Source organism: Boeremia exigua, assembly GCF_020726555.1.
Source record: "Boeremia exigua strain MPI-SDFR-AT-0100 chromosome Unknown C7974scaffold_2, whole genome shotgun sequence".
NCBI classification, from domain to species: Eukaryota; Fungi; Ascomycota; class Dothideomycetes; order Pleosporales; family Didymellaceae; genus Boeremia; species Boeremia exigua.
This window is the reverse complement of record NW_025763519.1, coordinates 1,527,473-1,545,587: the sequence shown is the minus strand read 5'-3', so window position 1 is coordinate 1,545,587 and position 18,115 is coordinate 1,527,473. Positions and strand designations below refer to the sequence as shown.

Sequence of the window (18,115 nt, the reverse complement as noted above, 5' to 3'; positions counted from 1 at the left end):
CGATCGTGGGGCTGGTAATAGAAGGCCTTGGCGGTTTCCGTTAGCGAGCTCTGAGCTTCGGTGCCGATGCCACCTTTACCCCACACCTCAGCGTCGCTGAAGCTGATTGCTATGAGTGCTGCTGCAGCCGACAACGGAGCTGCCGATGGGCTGAATGGCGTATACGAGGCTCTGGAGAGGTACCACTGGGACGACGATGTCGAATTCCAAGCTGGTCTCAGTGCCATCCTCGGCAGCAATAGCTCGCCTGAGCAAGCGGCCGAGCTAGCTCTGCGAGCGCGTTGCTTCTACTATGCTCGGTATGTAGATGTGTGCTTCGCAAATGTGCAATAGTCTGATTATGTAAAGGAAGTTCAATACTACAGTCGATTTTGGAGCGTACAAAGCGTACCGTGAGGCCCATGGTCGACCCCCACCACAGACAAATGGCGTACAACCACTTGACTTCAGCGAAGCTACCTATGAGATCTCGAAAGGCACAGCTCCAGCGCCTTCGAACAATGCCGCGGCGAAAGATGCGCCTAGTGGCGTACTGCCAGGGCCCTCTAGTTCAGGTGAACCGCCAGCACCGTACCCCACCTCCTTCGCGCATATCGTAGAACTCATCACGACTGGGCAGCCGATTCCTGGGATCAAGGATATCCCGAACACTATATTGGAGGGGCAGGGTACACCGGCTGAGAAGCCGAGGAGGAAGAAGCCATGGGAGAAATTATTTTAGCATATTATAGCATATTATCTCCTATCTGTGTCTGTCCGAGTGCCGCCACCTCACTTGTGGGTAGCTATGTGTCTCTGCAGGTTCCCCTTATGCTTGATCACGCGGCCGCATGTCGGACAAGACATGTCCTCAACAGTTAGGTTGCCCGGGCAAGTATCACCTTCGATGTGCCTCTGCAAGTTCCCCATCTGGGAGAACACTCGGTTACATCCACCACATTAGCCAAGGGAGGGGCATGAGAAAGGAATTACAATGGGAGAGAAGACGTGAAATTATGATACCAAGAAGGCGATATTTGCAACGAGCCTGTCCAGACAAGCCGATGTGTATACAGATGAAAGGAAGAATATACACGCTCAGCAGGAGCTACCGAAGACCATGTACCAAGGATGTCGAAACATTGGGGTATATAGCAGGACCAATCCAAAAACAACCAAACTCCAGCTTACAGCACGGCCTCGAGTATTTTTTCTTTTAGGTTCTTGACCTCCTCCTGGCTCTCCCACAATCTTCTCTGTGCATCTTGGAACTTCGCCCTCCATGCCGCTGTTGCGTTTTGGCCGGGTTCCACGCGGTCTGTCTCCTGTGCACCTGCTGTCGAAGCTCTGTGATCAGCGTCCTCAGCCGTGGCATGTAGACCTTTGGCTGTCCACTCTCCAGACAGCCCACCAAACGACACCGCAAAGGAAATGTCGAATGTCTCCTTGATCGTGCCAGAGCCATTGATGGTTTCAGCATCGTCTTCATTATCCTCGATGGGACTCTCATACCCATCGCCTCCAACGCGGAATCGTACACATTCGATGCGCTTCACGCCTCCACTCGGCCCTCCGAGACCTATACCTGTGGCGCTTGACAGCCCGAGACAGCTGCTTATCGCAATGCCCAATACCTGATCGCTCATCACTTTTGCTGATGACGCGTTGCCAGCTGAAGGCTTCGCGTAGAGTGGCAGCAGGACTGCCGAAGCCAGACTTTTCGCCTCAGTACCTCGTAAGCGCTTGCGGCGACCAGTAAGTGGCGCACGAATGAGTTCGGCAGCCAAGGCACGATTCAATGTCTCCAAAGACACCGATGGCAGGGAGGGTGTCGGTGTAGACGTTGCGACTTCGCTTTGGGGTCGTGGTGGTGGCTGCTGTCTAGCCGGAGTTTCGATTGGAGTGAAATGCCCATGGAAATTGAGATGGCTGTTGCTTCCATATGATTGTGCTGAAAAACTTCTGTCGGTGCTAAAGCTGATTGCAGAAGATACTGCAGCGGTGCTCGGAGTGGGATCCTCCTCCCCGTTGACAAGTACAGTAGGGGTGATGAGGCGTACAGGGTTACCAATATTCTGTGGAACTTGGAGGCTTAAACGTTGTCTTTGGGTTCCACCCGCACTTATAATCGGCGACTCTCCTGTCGAGGGTGGAATTGCAGAGGCTGGTGTTGGTGGAAATCGGAATATGGGCTCAGCTGGGGGAGACCTAGATTGAGGCCTCTCTACGATTGGTGTCAGTGCACCTGAGTGCTTCTGCACATCGACAGGTGTCCCTTCTCTGCTTGGGTTTACAGGAAAGGTGACAAACGGCCCATCTCGAGTAGAGCGATTGCTAGGTGGTCGGCCTCGTGGTTTCCCGCCAGGCGTGGTGCTGCTCGCAGACCACGCTGACGACACAGCTGGGCCGTGGCGTCTTCGTGCGCGTGGTCTCGCACTGGACGGTGTGATCGCAGAATGAGGTTCGTCGAAGAAATGATGTGCAGAAGATGGCGTTACAGCTGACAGCGGATGGGGGGTTGCTGGCTCCTGCGAATTGAGTCGCCAACGCAATTGTTGCCCTCCAGACATGGGCGACGCAGAGTAGGGGGTCAGATTTTCGTGCTGTTTCATACGGTGCGAAGCGTTCAGGACAGATGCAGGCGTGATTGCCGATGCAGCCGTCCACGGGTCGTGTGGTGTCAAAAAACCGCCCATATGGTGGTTAGGATGCGCACTGGTTGGATAAGCTGACTGCGGCTGCAGTGCATTACCGAAAGGTATCGAGGTATCCAACTGAGGTCGCTTGCGCGCAGGCGTATCAAGTTCAGCCTCCATCTCCTCATCTGCGTCATCAGCTTTGCGCCGCCCACGTTTAGGCTTAAACTTTGGGTCAAGTGCTCGGAGAGCTAAATCTTCTTCCAGCGGTACACCATCGCGGCCTTCTTCCGGAAATGGGTCGTGTGGTGGAGGTATCTGTAGGTAGTAGGGGTGTTGTTTGCCTAGCATGTATTCGAAGAAGGCGTCAATGTGCATGGCGCGCATCCATCGCTGCTAAAAGTCAGCATCTGGTCGTTGCGCGATCGATGCCTATCAAGAGCGAACGTAAACAACGTCCTCTCGACAGCATATGCAGAATGAGTGCACCATGTGGCTGCCTCGTCGAGCGCGTGCATCTGTGCAGCACCCCGTCTTATAAAGTGGCGTAAAATCTCCTTACCTTTAGTCTCACAGAGTACTGCTGGACCTTTTGCGTGCTCTGGCCTTTGTCCGTGTCTGGCGGCGACACACCAAGGTCCAATGCTAGTTGCGTCCAAGTCTTGATCTCTCCCGTACTGAACTTCCCTATCAGCTCGAACAGAGTCCATGTACTGAACGCATTTCCATCACTCTTTGGCGGCGTGCGAAATAGCTTCACGAGCTCAGACGTGTCTATGGAGAGGGCGAAGCTAGGATTGCAGTACAAGATGAAGCTAGCAAAGGCATCGTCGATGGTGTCGTCGGACACGCTCTGCGGGGGCAGGCCGCGGTCGTCGGGCGCATAGCCGGGGCTTGCGTGCCCTGTCTGGCTGTTGGGGGATACGGCGGTGGAGAAGCGCGGCGAGGCATTCGAAGGCGTTGAGGGCGGCTGCGAGGTGCGCGTCATGTCTCCATAGAAACCGTGGGCAAGGTGCGCGCTGCTGAGCGAGGCATTATCGGGCTGGAGCAGGTGGTCGTTGACAGCGTGGGGGATCACAGCCATGGGCGCATGTCCGTTGCGGTTCCCTGTGTTCCGTTCAAGGGCCGGATCAATCGCTGGTATACCAGCGGAGGGGTGCCGAAACGGCTCGTAGTTGGCGTCGCCATAGTCGACTTGCATTGTTTGGTTACTACAGAGGCAGCTTAGCGCTCCATGCGCGTTTCGTGAGGTCCGCAAGTCGCAGTCGCGGTCGCGGTCGCGGTCGCAGCGCAATCGCGACAACAAGTACAGAAGAGAGGGGAGCGCAACACAGTATCAGGGTCGCGTAGCCAGCGCGAGAACGTCAAACGACAGGATGCGATGCGCCCAGCGCTGTCGCTGAGTTGCAAGGCCCTCAAGAGAGGCAGAGATGAAGTCGCAGCGGCGCGTTGGGTCTGAAAGCGTGTGGACAAGAGGTAATTTGCGATGTTACGGCGGCTCGACACTGCCTGATTTACTTGTTTGGGTGCATTTGGGGACATGCTACAGCTGAAGTGTGTTCTAATTATAAACCGGTCGTCCCGCCCGTTCTGGTCAACTGCACAAAGTGTCACAGCTCTGGCATGTGTGGTTGGCCAGAAAATCCGCCGACGGCAATCCTGACCACACAGCTGGTTTCTCTCGTCTGTTTTCCGTTTCGAATCTGTTCATACGGAGTACTCGTGCGAGGCCAACTATATGACAGGGCTGTCCCCTAAGCTCTGGGTGGTCAGACTCCGTGAATGATCTGCCTGAGCATGCTTGGTACAAGATGGAGCAGGTAGAGATCTGCTCTGATCATACCACTAGAGAAGTGTAGTTTGAAGCATGCTTTAGCGTTCTTGTCTATTCTGATTCTAGGGTATCCATCGTGCAAATAAGGATGTAAGCTACGTTGTGTGAGTAGAGCGCCATATGGGAAAGGAAGTCTGTGTCCTCGCTATCGATGTTTTATTCTATTAAGCTATAGCAGAGACTGTGAGCCCGAATGAAGGATCCTAGCCTATGCTTATATACGTTGATACGGTACAGGGACGCAAGTTGAAACATGGGCCACCGCATCAGTATGTGTTAGGGCGATGATGCTGATGCCGAGGGGTTCGTGGTGACCTCTAGCGTGATCTGATCTGCCGGCCCCACATCACTTTACGCGGGTCGCGTCTGGCGTGTGAACGCGTCGTGTGTCTGGCGCAGCATTCATCTCCAGAACATAATGGCTGCAGAACAGAGACTGCGCAGCCGGCAGGCTCGTATGTATAAGTCGAATTGCTTTTAAACATCTGAGTCCATTAACATGCTCCAGATGCCCCCGGCGCAACCTTCCTCGCCTACACACCGAACGGAAAGAAACTCATAACAGCCGGAGTCGACAACTATTGTCGTGTCTTTACAACTGGGTCTGATGACGAGCCCATAACCGTAGATGACTGTCAAGAGAACAATGCGGCGGTTGTGGCTGGAGTGCGTATACATGCATGTGTGGACGACTGCAATCGCTAAGAACAGCGCAGAATGGCTTCTTCATCACAGGCTCAGAGGACGGCACAGTGAGCAAGTACTCACTGGAAGGTAACAAGTTCGAGGAAATACTCGTCAGGACGACATTGCCTGTGCGAGATGTGGCGTTGAGCCCCGACGGGAATTGGATCGCTGTCGCGAGCGAGTAGGTTCCAACCCTTAACATGTTGCGCCAATGCTAACAGCCCCAGTGAGCTCTCAGTAAATCTCGTCAACACCAAAGACATGACTAAGGTCCGAACCCTACGCGATCAGCCACGTGCCGTCAAGCACGTCTCGTTTGACAAGAAGGGCGAGCATCTGGCCGTTTCTTGCACCGACGGCAACATATACGTGTATGACCTCGATAGTGACACGCCTGAGATGATAAAGAAAGTAGATGGCATGATCAAAAGCTTGGAGACAGAATCCGAGTCGAGCGCAAAAGTACTGTGGCATCCGGATGGCAGGGCATTGGCTACGCCTACTGCACTTCGCGATGTGCAGGTTATGTCCACAAGCGATTGGGCACGGCAGCGCGTTTTTAAGACTGGGCATACAGCAGACATAACGGCGGCATCTTGGTCCCCCAATGGTGCTCTTTTAGCCACAACCTCGCACGATCTCGATCTCAAGCTGTGGGACACCAAGACACAAAAACTGTTGAAGAACTTCGAGGATGTCAAGGCGACGATTCTGGCTATGGTCTGGCATCCCACCGAGAACATACTTTCGTACACCAACAATGAGGGCGAGCTATTCATCCACACGGACTTCGTACCAGAGGAGCATCTGCCACTACTCAACAAACCAACCGTATCCGCACCTTTCTTCCATGACCCCTCAGAAGGCCGCGCGAGGATTGCACCCGCGCCTCAAGCAAACGGGAATATGCGAGAACTGCCTGGGCGACCACGACAGAGAGACGGCACACCAGACTCCTTGGACGACCTTCTCGGTCCTGACTTCAGAGACAGCGAGGCCCGAGAAGATGGCGACGAGGATATGGAAGACTTTGTCGTTGACGATGATGGTGCGGGATACGCGCAAGAAGTCAATGGCCATGGGAAACGCACCAATAGCCACCTCAACGGTGCTGAGCCCTCGACCAAGAAGCGTGCTACTGGTAGTGCACTGTTCCGACCACAGATCCACGAGCCTTTCCAACCAGGCAGTACGCCATGGAGAGGCAACAGGCGACTGCTATGCTGTTCCTTGACTGGTAACGTCGAGACTGTATCTCAGGAGGGTAGACACCACACTGTGACCGTCAACTTCTACGACCAACACACTTTCCGCAACTTCCATTTCACAGACATCTTTCTCTACGACAAAGCCTGCCTGAACGAGAATGGAACACTATTTGCCTGTCAACCCAACAGTGCTGGTGACGGGAACCCAGCAATGATCTACTACCGCCCGCACGAAACCTGGACAACACGAACAGACTGGCGCACCAACCTGCCCACCGGCGAGTCCGTGACTGCAATCGCCCTGTCTGACTCGTACGTTTGCGTGACAACAAGCACAAACTACGTCCGTATCTACTCGCTCTTCGGCCTGCCCATCCGTGTATATCGCCAAAAGTCTTCGCCAGCCGTGACCTGCGCCGCATGGCGCGACTACATCCTAACCATCGGTAACGGCCCCATCCAATCCGACCTATCCACCCAGCTCCTCTACACAATCGAAAACGTGAAACACGACACCATCTACCAGGACTCCGACATCCTCGCACTCCCACCAAACACCACGCTCGACTCCGTGTTCTTCTCCGCATCAGGCGATCCGTACATCTACGACTCCTCAGGCGTGCTGCTCACGCTGCTCAACTGGCGTGTAAATGGCCAAGCGCGCTGGGTTCCAATGCTCGACACAAAATGCCTCTCGCGTCTCGCAACCGGCGGCAAGGAAGAATCCTACTGGCCGGTTGGCGTCGCGCCCTCGTCCGCCGGCGTGCTCAAGTTCCACTGCATGATCATCAAGGGCCGCGAAAAGTACCCGTCGGCGCCGGTGCCGCACCTGAGCGAGTTCGCGTTCGAGATTCCGCTGAGCAGCGCCGTGGACCGCAAGAAGGCGCTTTCGGGACTCGACGCTGAGGAGCTGAGTGATGATGAGGAGGGTTCCGCGGCTGCGAAGAAGGGAGAAAGTAAGCAGCAGGAGCACGAGCAGGCGTTTATTCTCTCGTCGACGCTGCATGCGCAGCTCTCGTCGACTCTGTCGCACACCCGGCCTTCGGCGAGCCAGAAGCAGGACCTTACAAATATCGAAGTGGCAATTGATCGCGCATTGCTGCAGCTGCTAGGCCTAGAGTGCCTGGCAGGCGAGGATCATGGCATGAAAGCTCTGGAGATTGTAAGCTTGATGCGCGATGCGAATGGCAAGATGCTAGACCTTGCTGGCAAGGTAGCGAGCCGATATGGGAGGGATGTTCTTGGGGAGAAGATCAGAGAACTTGCAGAGAAAAGAGCTGCTAGCGGAGGGGACAATGAAGAATACGAGTATGCTTGAGAGTCCTTTCCCAGCATAATATGTCTCTGGTTAGCGTCACTTGAGCGAGTTCACTTTGAATGCATACGATCTCAAACAATACATCTGCCACAAGTGATTGAAAGTGCAATTTGTCGTGCATTAGTAAGAGAGTAATAACAGAGAAAGAGGACAATCCATCCCAAAACGCTTTGATATGTAAGCTAGCAGTCCAACAAAACTCCTTTGCTCGCCATCGCCAAAATGCGGTGTTGCTTCGATAGCGTAGCTCCGACCAGAACAACCAAAGGTAGTGATGCAGAACCGAACTGCTTTGCACAACGCCGCCGCGCTCAGCGCAGAATGGCTTAGTACTCGGCCTCGAGACCCTCCTCGCCCTCGAGCGAGTCGGCAGCGACCTCCTCGTAGTCGCGCTCAAGCGCTGCCAAATCCTCACGAGCTTCAGAGAACTCGCCCTCCTCCATACCCTCACCAACGTACCAGTGGACGAAAGCGCGCTTGGAGTACATGAGGTCGAACTTGTGCGACAGAGCGGACCAGGCCTCGCTGATAGCTGTGGTGTTGGACAGCATGCAGACGGCGCGGTTGACGCCGGCGAGATCGCCGTTGGGAACGTTCTGGGGAGGCTGGTAGCAGATACCGATCTTGAAACCAGTTGGGCACCAGTCGACGAACTGGATAGTGCGCTTGGTCTTGAGGTGGGCAATGGCCGCGTGGGTGTCCTTGGGGACGACATCGCCGCGGTAGAGCAGGCAGGTGGCCATGTACTTGCCGTTGCGAGGGTCGCACTTAACCATCTGGTTGTTGGGCTCGAAGCAGGCGTTGGTGATCTCCATGACCGAGTTGGCCTCGTGGGCAGCCTTGGCGGCGGAGACAACGGGGGCGTAGGCAACGAGAGGGAAGTGGATACGGGGGTATGGGACCAAGTTGGTCTGGAACTCGTTGAGATCGACGTTCAGGGAACCGTCGAAGCGGAGCGAGGCGGTGATGGAGGAGACGACTGTTGGGCTTGTCAGTCACAATGTCAGCGAGTGCAGAGCATATACATACCCTGAGCGATGAGGCGATTCAGGTTCTCGTAGTTGGGGCGCTCAATGCCGAGGTTCCTGCGGCAGATGTCGTAGATGGCCTCGTTGTCGACCATGAAGGAGCAGTCAGAGTGCTCAAGGGTGGTGTGGGTAGTGAGGATGGAGTTGTAGGGCTCGACAACGGAGGTGGCGACCTGCGGCGCAGGGTAGACACAGAACTCGAGCTTGCACTTCTTGCCGTAGTCGACGGACAGACGCTCCATCAGGAGGGCACCGAAACCGGAACCTGTTCCTCCACCGAACGAGTGGAAGACGAGGAAACCTTGCAGACCGGAGCAGTTGTCGGCGACGCGGCGGACCTTATCCAGGACCTGGTCAATGAGCTCCTTTCCGACTGTGTAGTGGCCACGGGCGTAGTTGTTGGACGCATCCTCCTTGCCGGTGATCATGTGCTCGGGGTGGAAGAGCGAACGGTAGGTGCCGGTGCGGACCTCGTCGACGACGTTGGGCTCCAAGTCGGCGTAGATGGTACGCGGGACATACTTGCCCTGGCCTATGGTGTGTCAGCGGGGTGCGATCGGCAGCAGGCGGGCGACGTACCAGTCTCGGAGAAGAAAGTGCTGAAGCCATGGTCGTCGTTCTTGGCCTTGCGCTCCTCAGTGAGGTAGCCGTCGGGCTGGATGCCGTGCTCGAGGCAGTAGAGCTGTGGCGGTGCGTTAGTAGGGGCGCGGTGAGGCGGTCAAGGCAGCCGCTGGCACCCCTCCTTTTCGCATTGTGGGCGACGGAGAGGTGCAGGCGGCGGACCGGTGGGCGTAAACGTACCTCCCAGCATGAGTTTGCGATCTGGCAACCGGCCTGGCCGACTAGACGCGTGCAGTGTCAGTTTCGATGAATCTTGCCAGGATGTCCCGCCCAAGACGGGGGCGGTCAGGGCGCGTGCGCGTGTGGGGGTTTCATACCGTTGAGGGAGATGACTTCTCTCATGGTTAATAGTGTGAGAGGTGTGAACTGGGGGAGTTGGATTCCTTCTGCGCAGGGGCTGAAGGTGCGTGACGGGAACTGCGGGTGGGGAGCAGCGGAGTCGGTGTCGAGTGTTGTGTTGGCTGTCGAAGATTTAGTGTGTTTATCGACACAGAAGGAGCTAGCTGGTAGCGGAGACGGGTCCGTGCCTGCGCTCGGGTGACAGACCACCACAACCCCATCAACACCTCAAGACCCCCGAGTGAAGCTCTGTGGCCCAATGCAGCTGCTCTGGCCCACGTGAGTGCCTGCAGTTGTGTTTGTTCAGCGCTCCCCTTGCGCATTGTGCTGTCCGTCAAACATGCGCGTCATAGCTGCCCTGTTCTTTATTGTGTCACCGGCTTGGACGGTATATGCCAACGTCGAGAAGACCATCTTCCTGGGGCCCAGCGCTGTGACTCTCCCTGATGTCCGTCCCAGCCTAGACAGCCTACGTCTGCAATCGCTGTCAAGCCTCGAGCCTGTTCTGCCAACGCGGCTCTCGGTGCAGTTCCCCACGCGTGCGGAGCCCCACGGCCTGGAGTCCTGGTATCTTCTGAGCGGCTTGGAGGAGGGCAGAAGGTACGAGGCCCGCATATGCTGGCCCGCCACCGTAAGACACACACTCAAGACCGCCGGCGACAGCCAGCGCTGACCTCAGAGCAGTCGCCAACCAACTTCTGGCTTGACACCTACTCGTTAGACGAAACCTTTGCTACTCCAGAGCTTGTATCGTCTCTTGCAAGCTACAGTGATCAACTGTGGGATCTAGCAGCTGCAAGGAAGACGGACAACCTGAAGACCGAAGGAGGAGCACAATCGATACTTTTCCTTCGGATTCAGGCAGCAGCGTCGTACTATTCGACCAACCGCACGTTAATGGACGATCCGCCGCCAGTCGATGTCGATATCAGTAAATCACACATTCGCTGTATTACTCTACGTTACTAACATATCCAGTACTTGACCCCTTTCTCTTTAACGTCCTACCACATTCCCTCGCACCAGTCGCCATCTACATCGTAATTGTTGCAGCCGCAGCTTGGTTTGTGTCAGGATACACGTACAACTGGCTACGCTCGGTGGCCGAGGCGACGCCCTCCAAAGCGCATTCAGACTGAAGTCTTTCCAACTTAAGCGAATCCGTTCTCTTGAAAGCCATGGCATCTGCTGCTGGCGCTCCACCACCACCACCACCACCACCACCACCTCCGTCTCCGCCCCCGCCCCGGCCAACACCAGCGTCCCCTTTCGATCATCTTCCGGCCGAGCTTCTACTCGAAATATGGGAATACCTCAGCGTCAATTCGTCAATGGGGTTTGCGCTTGCGTTATTCCCGACACTGCGCCGCCACGGTCTTATACCTCAATTGACTTTATCGACTTACATGCGTATAACGCGTGACGACACCGAACGTCGCGCCCTCGGTACATCTAGCACATCAGTTTTGGGGAGACTACCGATGGAATTGTGGCTGCAGATTGCTGAAATGGGAAATTCAAAGGACAACATCAGCCTGCTGTTCGCTCTTGCTGGACAATTCTTTCAATTTCAAGAACGACCAAGCGATGAGACGAAAGCCAGGCTACATGTCTGGGCTCGACGGAAGCAGTGAGACGAACTTCTCGAACTTCTCGAACTTCTCGAACTTCTCGAACTTCTCGAGTTCTCTCCAAAGCACAAATTCACGTACCAAACGCTGCATGCTGTACAGAGCATAGAACGCTAGCCTAGGAGCGTTATATTCACTCCAGGAGCCACGCAATTGAAGAGAAGCGAGTAGTGGGGCGTCTACGAATTGGTGGTCGAGTAGAGACATGCTATGGCCTGCCAAGTGGTGCTGATATGGAGCATGTCCATGCTGCGCCACAATACAATAGATATATCCTATAAATTCTTATGCTGTGACAAACATCGTATGTTGTTACATGTCTGTCTGAAATCGGTTTGTAGGCGATGACGTAAACCCTCACCCCACTTTCGGCCCCTCCAGATGTCGCCTTGCGCGAAGTGAGCCCGGCACCGTAAACAATCTTTCATCTCCAATTCAATTGTCCTATCATCCTGTTCGCACCAGGGTCCTATTATCTGGTCGTAAAAGTCGAAAGCCCTAAAACGTTCACATCCAAAGCGCCCAATTTCGACCAAGTTCTATAACCATGGCGAAGCTCAATTTGACTATCCCCAATCTGAAGCTGAACGATGGCGTCCCAATTCCAATGCTAGGCTATGGTACCGGCACAGCTTGGTATAAGACCGGGGAGGAATCCAAGATCGATCAGAGTATCATTGATGCTGTAAAGCTGGCCATCAAGCTGGGCTATACCCACCTGGACGGAGCAGAAATGTACAAGACGGAATCAGAGCTAGGTACAGGTATCAAAGAGTCTGGTGCTGAGCGCGAGAAGCTATTTGTGACCGGTAAGGTCGACAACGACAACATCCACGATATCGAAGGTGCCCTGCGAACGAGTTTGAAAAAGCTGCAATTGGATCACGTTGACCTGTAGGAAAACCTGAGTCCCCCCGAGTACTTCGATCTGTATTGACCAGATACAGCTACCTGATTCATCAACCATGGTTCGCGAAGACCGATGAAGATATCCAGAGAGCCTGGGCGCAGATGGAGGCAGTTCAAGCCAAGGGTCTTGCACGATCAATTGGCGTTTCCAACTACACCCCAGCTCATCTCAACGCCTTGCTGAAGACCGCAAAGGTTGTTCCGGCATGTAACCAAATCGAGTTTCACCCTTACCTCCAGCGTACCGAGCTTCTTGCGCTGCACAAGCAGCATGGCATTGCTACTACGGCTTACGGCCCCCTCACTGCAGCCACCAAGGCTGCTCCGGGACCATTAGATGACTACTTCGCAGCGCTTTCAAAGAAGTACGCCGTCAGCGCAGGAGAAATTTCTCTAAGGTGGTGCATCGACCAGGACATTGTGCCTATCACAACGTCGTCGAAGGAACAGAGATTGAGTGATTACCTGAGGGTTGCAACGTTCAAGTTGACACCCAAGGAGATCCAGGAGATCAACCAGATCGGTCAGCAGAAACACTTCCGTGGCTTCTGGCAGAAGAAGTTTGAGGACAGCGACAGGACTTAGTCGTATCATTACTCGATGATGAAATATGAGCACGTATCCCTCTAGCGCGAATGCATGTACTGCATGGGAGTGACCCCCAATATCTCAGAGTCCGAATGGGTTGCAGATTGACATCGACCGTAAATTTGTACCACTATCCAGTATAGAGCTATATGAAGTGTAGAGTGCTCCAGTATGCAGCGTGGTTCATGAAACTACGACGGGACTCAGGGGGCATATATCGGAGTCACGTGTTTCTCCTTGCTGATTTGGAAGTATAACACTAATACCAAGATCAGGAGCCATATGTGTGATTACGCGCCATCGTCCGATAGTCTTTATTGTGCATACCTGGAGCTTGCACGAGCTGTGGTGACGGTCTGCATCACGTTAGCGTACTCATGAGTAGGTAACTAACTACCTAGGTCGCGCCTGCTCGTCGAGCTTGGCCAAAACTTTCCGCCGCGTCCACCTCCACCACCTGCACACCCCAATCCCATCACGCGCAACCTCCCGCCGGACCCACTGCAGCACACAACTGCCGTGCGCAGATCTGTTCTAGTAACTTCTTGCAGACTGCCCATACTTTCGCTACTGTTGCGCGATCCTGCGACATTAGCTCCAAGGGCTACGTTCCTTGCTGCTCGCACACGCTGCAACCCCCACAATGTCGGGCGCAACAGGTGCAAAGGGGAAGAAACAAGCGAACAAGAACGCCTACAGGCGCGCAAAGAAGAAGGCGCAGCTCACTGTGAGCCCGGCACACCCAAACTCGTTTTGGACAACGGTACTCATCAAGCGACAGGAAACACCCTCTAACTCTACGCCTGAAAGCAAGCCCGCTGAACTAGAAAGCGACACAAATAAGGATGCGCATGCGGTCAAGTCCACGGACTTGGTCAGCCTCGACGACGTCTCGGACCAATTCGACATAGACGACCCACTCTTTGAGCAGTACAAGAATGTTTTCGAAAAGTACAGAGAGCGGACTGAAGAAGATATAGCCACAAAGGACGATGAGAAGCCGGAGATCTACTACAGTGACAATGACGACGTCAGTGAAGCAGAAGAGGGCGAACCGAAAATTTCAAAGAAGCAGCTCAAGGCGATGAAGAAGCTCTCGGTCGCTCAACTGAAGTCTCTGGTGGCCAAGCCAGAATTGGTGGAATGGACAGACGTGTCATCCTCCGACCCGCAGCTGTTGATTGCTATGAAGGGCGCGAAGAATGTCATACCTGTACCTACGCACTGGTCTCTCAAGCGGGAGTATCTTTCATCCAAGCGTGGTATCGAGAAACCGCCGTTTGCACTACCAAAGTTCATCCAGGAGACTGGTATCGCTGAGATGCGAGATGCTGTCCTTGAGAAACAAGCGGAGATGACAATGCGACAAAAGCAGCGCGAGCGCGTACAAGGAAAGCTGGGTAAGCTGGATATCGATTACTCAAAGCTGTACGACGCTTTCTTTCGAAGACAGACGAAGCCCGAGTTGACACGATATGGCGAGGTGTATTACGAGGGAAAAGAGTTTGAGACAAATCTTGTGAACCTGAAGCCTGGTGAATTGAGTGAGGAGCTCAGAGAAGCGCTCGGTATGGCACCAGGGCATCCGCCACCATGGCTGATTAACATGCAACGCTTCGGTCCATCACCTTCGTATCCCAACTTGCGCATCCCCGGTGTAAACGCACCAATTCCTCCAGGAGCTTCTTGGGGGTTCCAGCCTGGACAGTGGGGTAAGCCACCGACAGACGATGCCGGCCGTCCGCTATTTGGTGGCGATCTCTACGGAACCAGCATCCTCGAAGATCAGCAGCATCATTCCCATGACGGTGAGCCGGTTGAGCGTACGACATGGGGTGTTCTACGAGCCGAAGGCGAAAGCGAGGACGAGGAGAGCGACGAAGAGGAAGATGACGATGATGAAGAGGAGGATGAAGAGGAGGACGCAAGCGGCATTCAAACGTCGATGACTGGTGCTGCGTCTGCTATGCCTTCTGAGATTGGCGGCACAGAAAGTATTGGCGGCGAATTCACGCTTCGTAAACAGCGCAAGGGCATAGAGACTGAGGAGCCTGGCGCCCCGCGGACCGCCTACCAAGTCCTTCCAGAAAAGAATATCTCAGCAACCGGCTTCTTCGGCGGCGAGCACGCATACGATCTCGACGCGGCCAAGAGGGACCGCCTTGGAGCTAATTTGAAGCGAAAGGCTGGGGACGTTGACATCTCTGTGGATGTCGACCAGCTGGCAGACAGCGACAAGTTGGACAAGGACGCTTTAAAGAAGGAATATGAGTCGAGGCAACGAGCCGAGGCCGCAGGAGAGTGGCAGAGTATCGACCAAGACGATCTCGCGGACATGATAGCAGCAGAAAGCAGGAAGAGGGTCAAGAGGGAATCCGAGCGTGGCAATAAGCGGTAAAAGCAAGAGGCGGCCTTCTGTACAAAAGCAATTTGGCTTCGCGATTAAGCAGCTCGACTTGAGCCGGCGTTATGGATATCCATGGGTTTCAAAGAACAGTAGCCAGCATTGGGATATGGCGTTTTATGCGGCTACCGTCGAGACGGCGCAGAATGAACAGAATCGAGCTCGAGAACCCCGGTCTCAGGACAAGAAGAAGCTTGCAGTGATGAAAGATGTTTCAAGCAGAAAGACAGAGTGAAGGAACTGGCATTGCAACGAGCTGGCGGCGCCGCCAGGATTGCAAGGTATCATCAAGAAGTACAGACAGACACCTGACAAAGGAGGCTCCAGACTCAGACGACGTGATCCGGGAGATAAACGTGAAGAACACTGCATGAAGCCCACGAGCAAGACGAAGGATAGCGTGCACCGCCAGCCGGTGATTGGAGCATCACCACTACAACTACTGACCGCTACGCCAGGAAGAATTGAAAAGAGCAATCTTCATTTGCAGAAGGACTCTTAGAGCCAGGTCATCGCCAACGCTCGTGATGCGCAACGCGTTGCTGGGGTTGCGTACACGTGACACAGGGTCATTCGCGTGTCAAAGGCTTAGCTCGAACTTTCAACTTTCATTGCACGCCCCGACCGCCTGCATTTGCCAGCCACGACCACACTTACTTGTGAAGCCGCACGCAGCAGAAACATCACAACTGCTGCACAGGACTGCCTGAGATTAACGAAATCAACGAAATCAGCGGAATAACCGTTTGCATCGCAGCAATGGACCGCGACCGCGAGAGAGACCGTGATCGAAGGTTTGTCAAGCCGACAGCACCGTATGCGCGACAACATAGCACGCCAGCTATACCGTGCACACACCATGCACACGTATGATAGCCGCTGACAGTTGCTGTAGAGACGATCGGTACTCGAACACGTATCGACCGCGCTCCCGATCTCCTCGTATGGACAGCTACCGTGGAGGTCGGTCACCGCCGCGCCGTAGCTCTCCTCCGCCGCGTCGCAACTCCCCCCCACCACGCCGCAGCTCTCCTCCGCGACGAGGCTCCCCGCCGCGCCGAGGGCTCGCCTCAGCCGACACATATACTCCCGGAGGCAGCAATCGCCCGTCACGGCCCCGGAGTCGTTCGCCGGCGCCCCGGAGACGCTCGCGCAGTCCGCGCCGAGACGACAACTGGAAGCCCAGGCCGCGCTCGCCAATTCGTCGCGCCTTCTCTCCTCGACGAGAAGGCTTCCGGAATGACCGTGCGCGGTCGCCGAGGAGGGACGGGTATGATTCATATACTCGCTCGCCGCGCCCGCGCGATCGTTCGCCGCCGCCCAGAACGCGTGACGCCTCACCTGCGCGAAGTCGGGGCATGCGTTCACCGGTGCGGCCGACTCGATACGACGAGTCGCGCTCGCGCATCAGCAGGTGTGGCCCGCCATTGGGAGCAGACCAGACTGGCGCTAACCTTGCCAGTCCACGACGCAACTCACCGCCTCCTCGTGACATGCGCGATTATCGACGCCGCTCGCCTTCGCCTAGACGCGAACGAACCGACCCATATACGGCAGACACATGGCGCAACCGCAGATCCCCATCGGCCAGGCCTGCACACCCCTCCAACGAGGCCTCGGGCGTGCAGTCTGCGGCGACTTCACGCAGGTCCTCTCCTCGCCCGACTGTGCATCCTAGCAGAGCTGCCCTTGTAGACGACAGGGCCGCCCGAGAACCTGTGTCTGCCCCCAGGTCGCCGTTCCGCGAACGCGAGACCAGTAGAGCCCCTCGCGACAACTTCCGCGAGCGTGAGAGGGAGCGATCGCCTCCTCGACGTCGGGAGCCCAGCCCGATCCGAGACAGGAGTCCACCGCGGCGGAGGGAAGCTAGCCCACCCAGAGGACCACGGGGCGACAGAGATAGGGAGTTTGCGCCACCTACAGGTCCTTCTTCAGGCCGCCGCAATGGCGATGGCGACTTCGCAAGGGCACCACCAACGGGACCGTCGAGCCGTAGCTACCCTTCGCCAGCCATTTCCCCCCCTACCGGACCTGTCGTTCCGGTGTCGACCGCACCTCCAACTGGCCCTCGTGGAGGAAATCCAGCACTCAGTGCGCCTACTAGACCACGCGGCGGCGGCCGTGGTGGCTATCCGTATGACTCGCCGCGCGACTTCTCTGGTCCACCCCGCCGCGGGTCTTGGGGTGCCGGACCTCGTGGCGGTGGTGGCTTCCGCGGCGGCTTTCACGATGGCCCTGCTGCTGGTCCTCGAGGGTCTATCAGCGGTGCAACGTCTTATTCGGCTACCTTCAGGGGATCCAGCAATTCGACTGCCACGACATATCCTCGCACGATGCGCTTCCGTGATCATCTTGGAGACCTGTCCAAGGAAATCCCTGGTGGACAGAGAGCGCCGGAGGTGTACGACAAGAGCAAGATTCTGAGACTTGAGGAAGAAGCAAGGAAGTTGCGGGAGATGATCGAGAAGAAGGAAGACGCTAAGAGGGCGAAGCTGAGAGAGTGGGATGCGCTGGAGAGGGATGCCGAGACGGCTCAGCTTCGCGTTGATCTTGCTGAGCAGTCACTGAGGAACCTGAACGGCGAGACGGAGGTTGGCGGCGCGGCTTTCTAGTTCTGAGCGCGCCTCAACGACAGCAATGCTCTGCAATCAGACGGAGCTGAACGGATGATGTTTGCCATATTTTGTATGATGGGCTGGACCAGGCTTTTTGCATATATCGTTCATTTTGGAGCATTGTAGCGGGCGCTGGGACTCGGTAGCATGTCCTGAACGTTATGTTCGTCTTCTAAACTTTGCTCTCCTGACTGCGCTGGCTGTTGTGTGGAGTGTGCGCGATGGTCACCCACCTCGCGCGGCGATGGGGCTGCTGGCGGATTACCTCCCACGTCGATTGGCCCACGCGTGGATGCCCACGACGGATCCCTGCTCTGA

General features: G+C 55.5%; 9 protein-coding genes across 9 annotated transcripts; 7 read left to right on the top strand and 2 right to left on the bottom strand.

Moving 5' to 3' along the window:
- Positions 1–79: 79 nt before the first annotated feature.
- Positions 80–754, top strand: C7974DRAFT_385621 (uncharacterized protein). The gene is made up of 2 exons (XM_046140971.1): positions 80–299; positions 349–754. Exons 1-2 carry the CDS (start codon positions 112–114, stop codon positions 719–721), a joined length of 561 nt encoding a protein of 186 aa, XP_046001536.1. The 5' UTR covers positions 80–111; the 3' UTR covers positions 722–754.
- On the bottom strand, positions 738–4,142 carry C7974DRAFT_104148 (ARS binding protein 2-domain-containing protein). Its single transcript, XM_046134895.1, has 3 exons — positions 3,946–4,142; positions 3,178–3,826; positions 738–3,008 (listed from the first exon to the last, which is right to left on the bottom strand). Exons 2-3 carry the CDS (start codon positions 3,814–3,816, stop codon positions 1,167–1,169), a joined length of 2,481 nt encoding a protein of 826 aa, XP_046001535.1. The 5' UTR covers positions 3,817–3,826; positions 3,946–4,142; the 3' UTR covers positions 738–1,166.
- Positions 4,143–4,761: 619 nt separating this feature from the next.
- C7974DRAFT_351202 (WD40-repeat-containing domain protein) lies at positions 4,762–7,712 on the top strand. Its single transcript, XM_046139479.1, has 4 exons — positions 4,762–4,904; positions 4,958–5,115; positions 5,166–5,317; positions 5,364–7,712. Exons 1-4 carry the CDS (start codon positions 4,868–4,870, stop codon positions 7,660–7,662), a joined length of 2,646 nt encoding a protein of 881 aa, XP_046001534.1. The 5' UTR covers positions 4,762–4,867; the 3' UTR covers positions 7,663–7,712.
- A 34-nt stretch (positions 7,713–7,746) lies between these two features.
- On the bottom strand, positions 7,747–9,781 carry C7974DRAFT_385615 (Tubulin/FtsZ, GTPase domain-containing protein). The gene is made up of 5 exons (XM_046140970.1): positions 9,629–9,781; positions 9,492–9,532; positions 9,270–9,372; positions 8,692–9,222; positions 7,747–8,641 (listed from the first exon to the last, which is right to left on the bottom strand). The coding sequence occupies exons 1-5, from the start codon at positions 9,651–9,653 to the stop codon at positions 7,989–7,991; spliced, it is 1,353 nt and encodes a 450-aa protein (XP_046001533.1). The 5' UTR covers positions 9,654–9,781; the 3' UTR covers positions 7,747–7,988.
- Positions 9,782–9,871: 90 nt separating this feature from the next.
- On the top strand, positions 9,872–10,866 carry C7974DRAFT_351196 (uncharacterized protein). The gene is made up of 3 exons (XM_046139478.1): positions 9,872–10,281; positions 10,335–10,581; positions 10,629–10,866. Exons 1-3 carry the CDS (start codon positions 9,991–9,993, stop codon positions 10,787–10,789), a joined length of 699 nt encoding a protein of 232 aa, XP_046001532.1. The 5' UTR covers positions 9,872–9,990; the 3' UTR covers positions 10,790–10,866.
- A 4-nt stretch (positions 10,867–10,870) lies between these two features.
- On the top strand, positions 10,871–11,310 carry C7974DRAFT_385613 (uncharacterized protein). The gene has a single exon (XM_046140969.1). The coding sequence runs from the start codon at positions 10,982–10,984 to the stop codon at positions 11,282–11,284; it is 303 nt and encodes a 100-aa protein (XP_046001531.1). The 5' UTR covers positions 10,871–10,981; the 3' UTR covers positions 11,285–11,310.
- A 303-nt stretch (positions 11,311–11,613) lies between these two features.
- Positions 11,614–13,101, top strand: C7974DRAFT_385611 (NADP-dependent oxidoreductase domain-containing protein). The gene is made up of 3 exons (XM_046140968.1): positions 11,614–12,175; positions 12,229–13,000; positions 13,054–13,101. Exons 1-2 carry the CDS (start codon positions 11,829–11,831, stop codon positions 12,773–12,775), a joined length of 894 nt encoding a protein of 297 aa, XP_046001530.1. The 5' UTR covers positions 11,614–11,828; the 3' UTR covers positions 12,776–13,000; positions 13,054–13,101.
- On the top strand, positions 13,089–15,284 carry C7974DRAFT_104066 (uncharacterized protein). The gene is made up of 2 exons (XM_046134893.1): positions 13,089–13,505; positions 13,560–15,284. Exons 1-2 carry the CDS (start codon positions 13,422–13,424, stop codon positions 15,174–15,176), a joined length of 1,701 nt encoding a protein of 566 aa, XP_046001529.1. The 5' UTR covers positions 13,089–13,421; the 3' UTR covers positions 15,177–15,284.
- A 465-nt stretch (positions 15,285–15,749) lies between these two features.
- Positions 15,750–17,849, top strand: C7974DRAFT_104068 (uncharacterized protein). Its single transcript, XM_046134894.1, has 2 exons — positions 15,750–15,976; positions 16,078–17,849. Exons 1-2 carry the CDS (start codon positions 15,942–15,944, stop codon positions 17,792–17,794), a joined length of 1,752 nt encoding a protein of 583 aa, XP_046001528.1. The 5' UTR covers positions 15,750–15,941; the 3' UTR covers positions 17,795–17,849.
- The last annotated feature ends 266 nt before the right edge of the window (positions 17,850–18,115 follow it).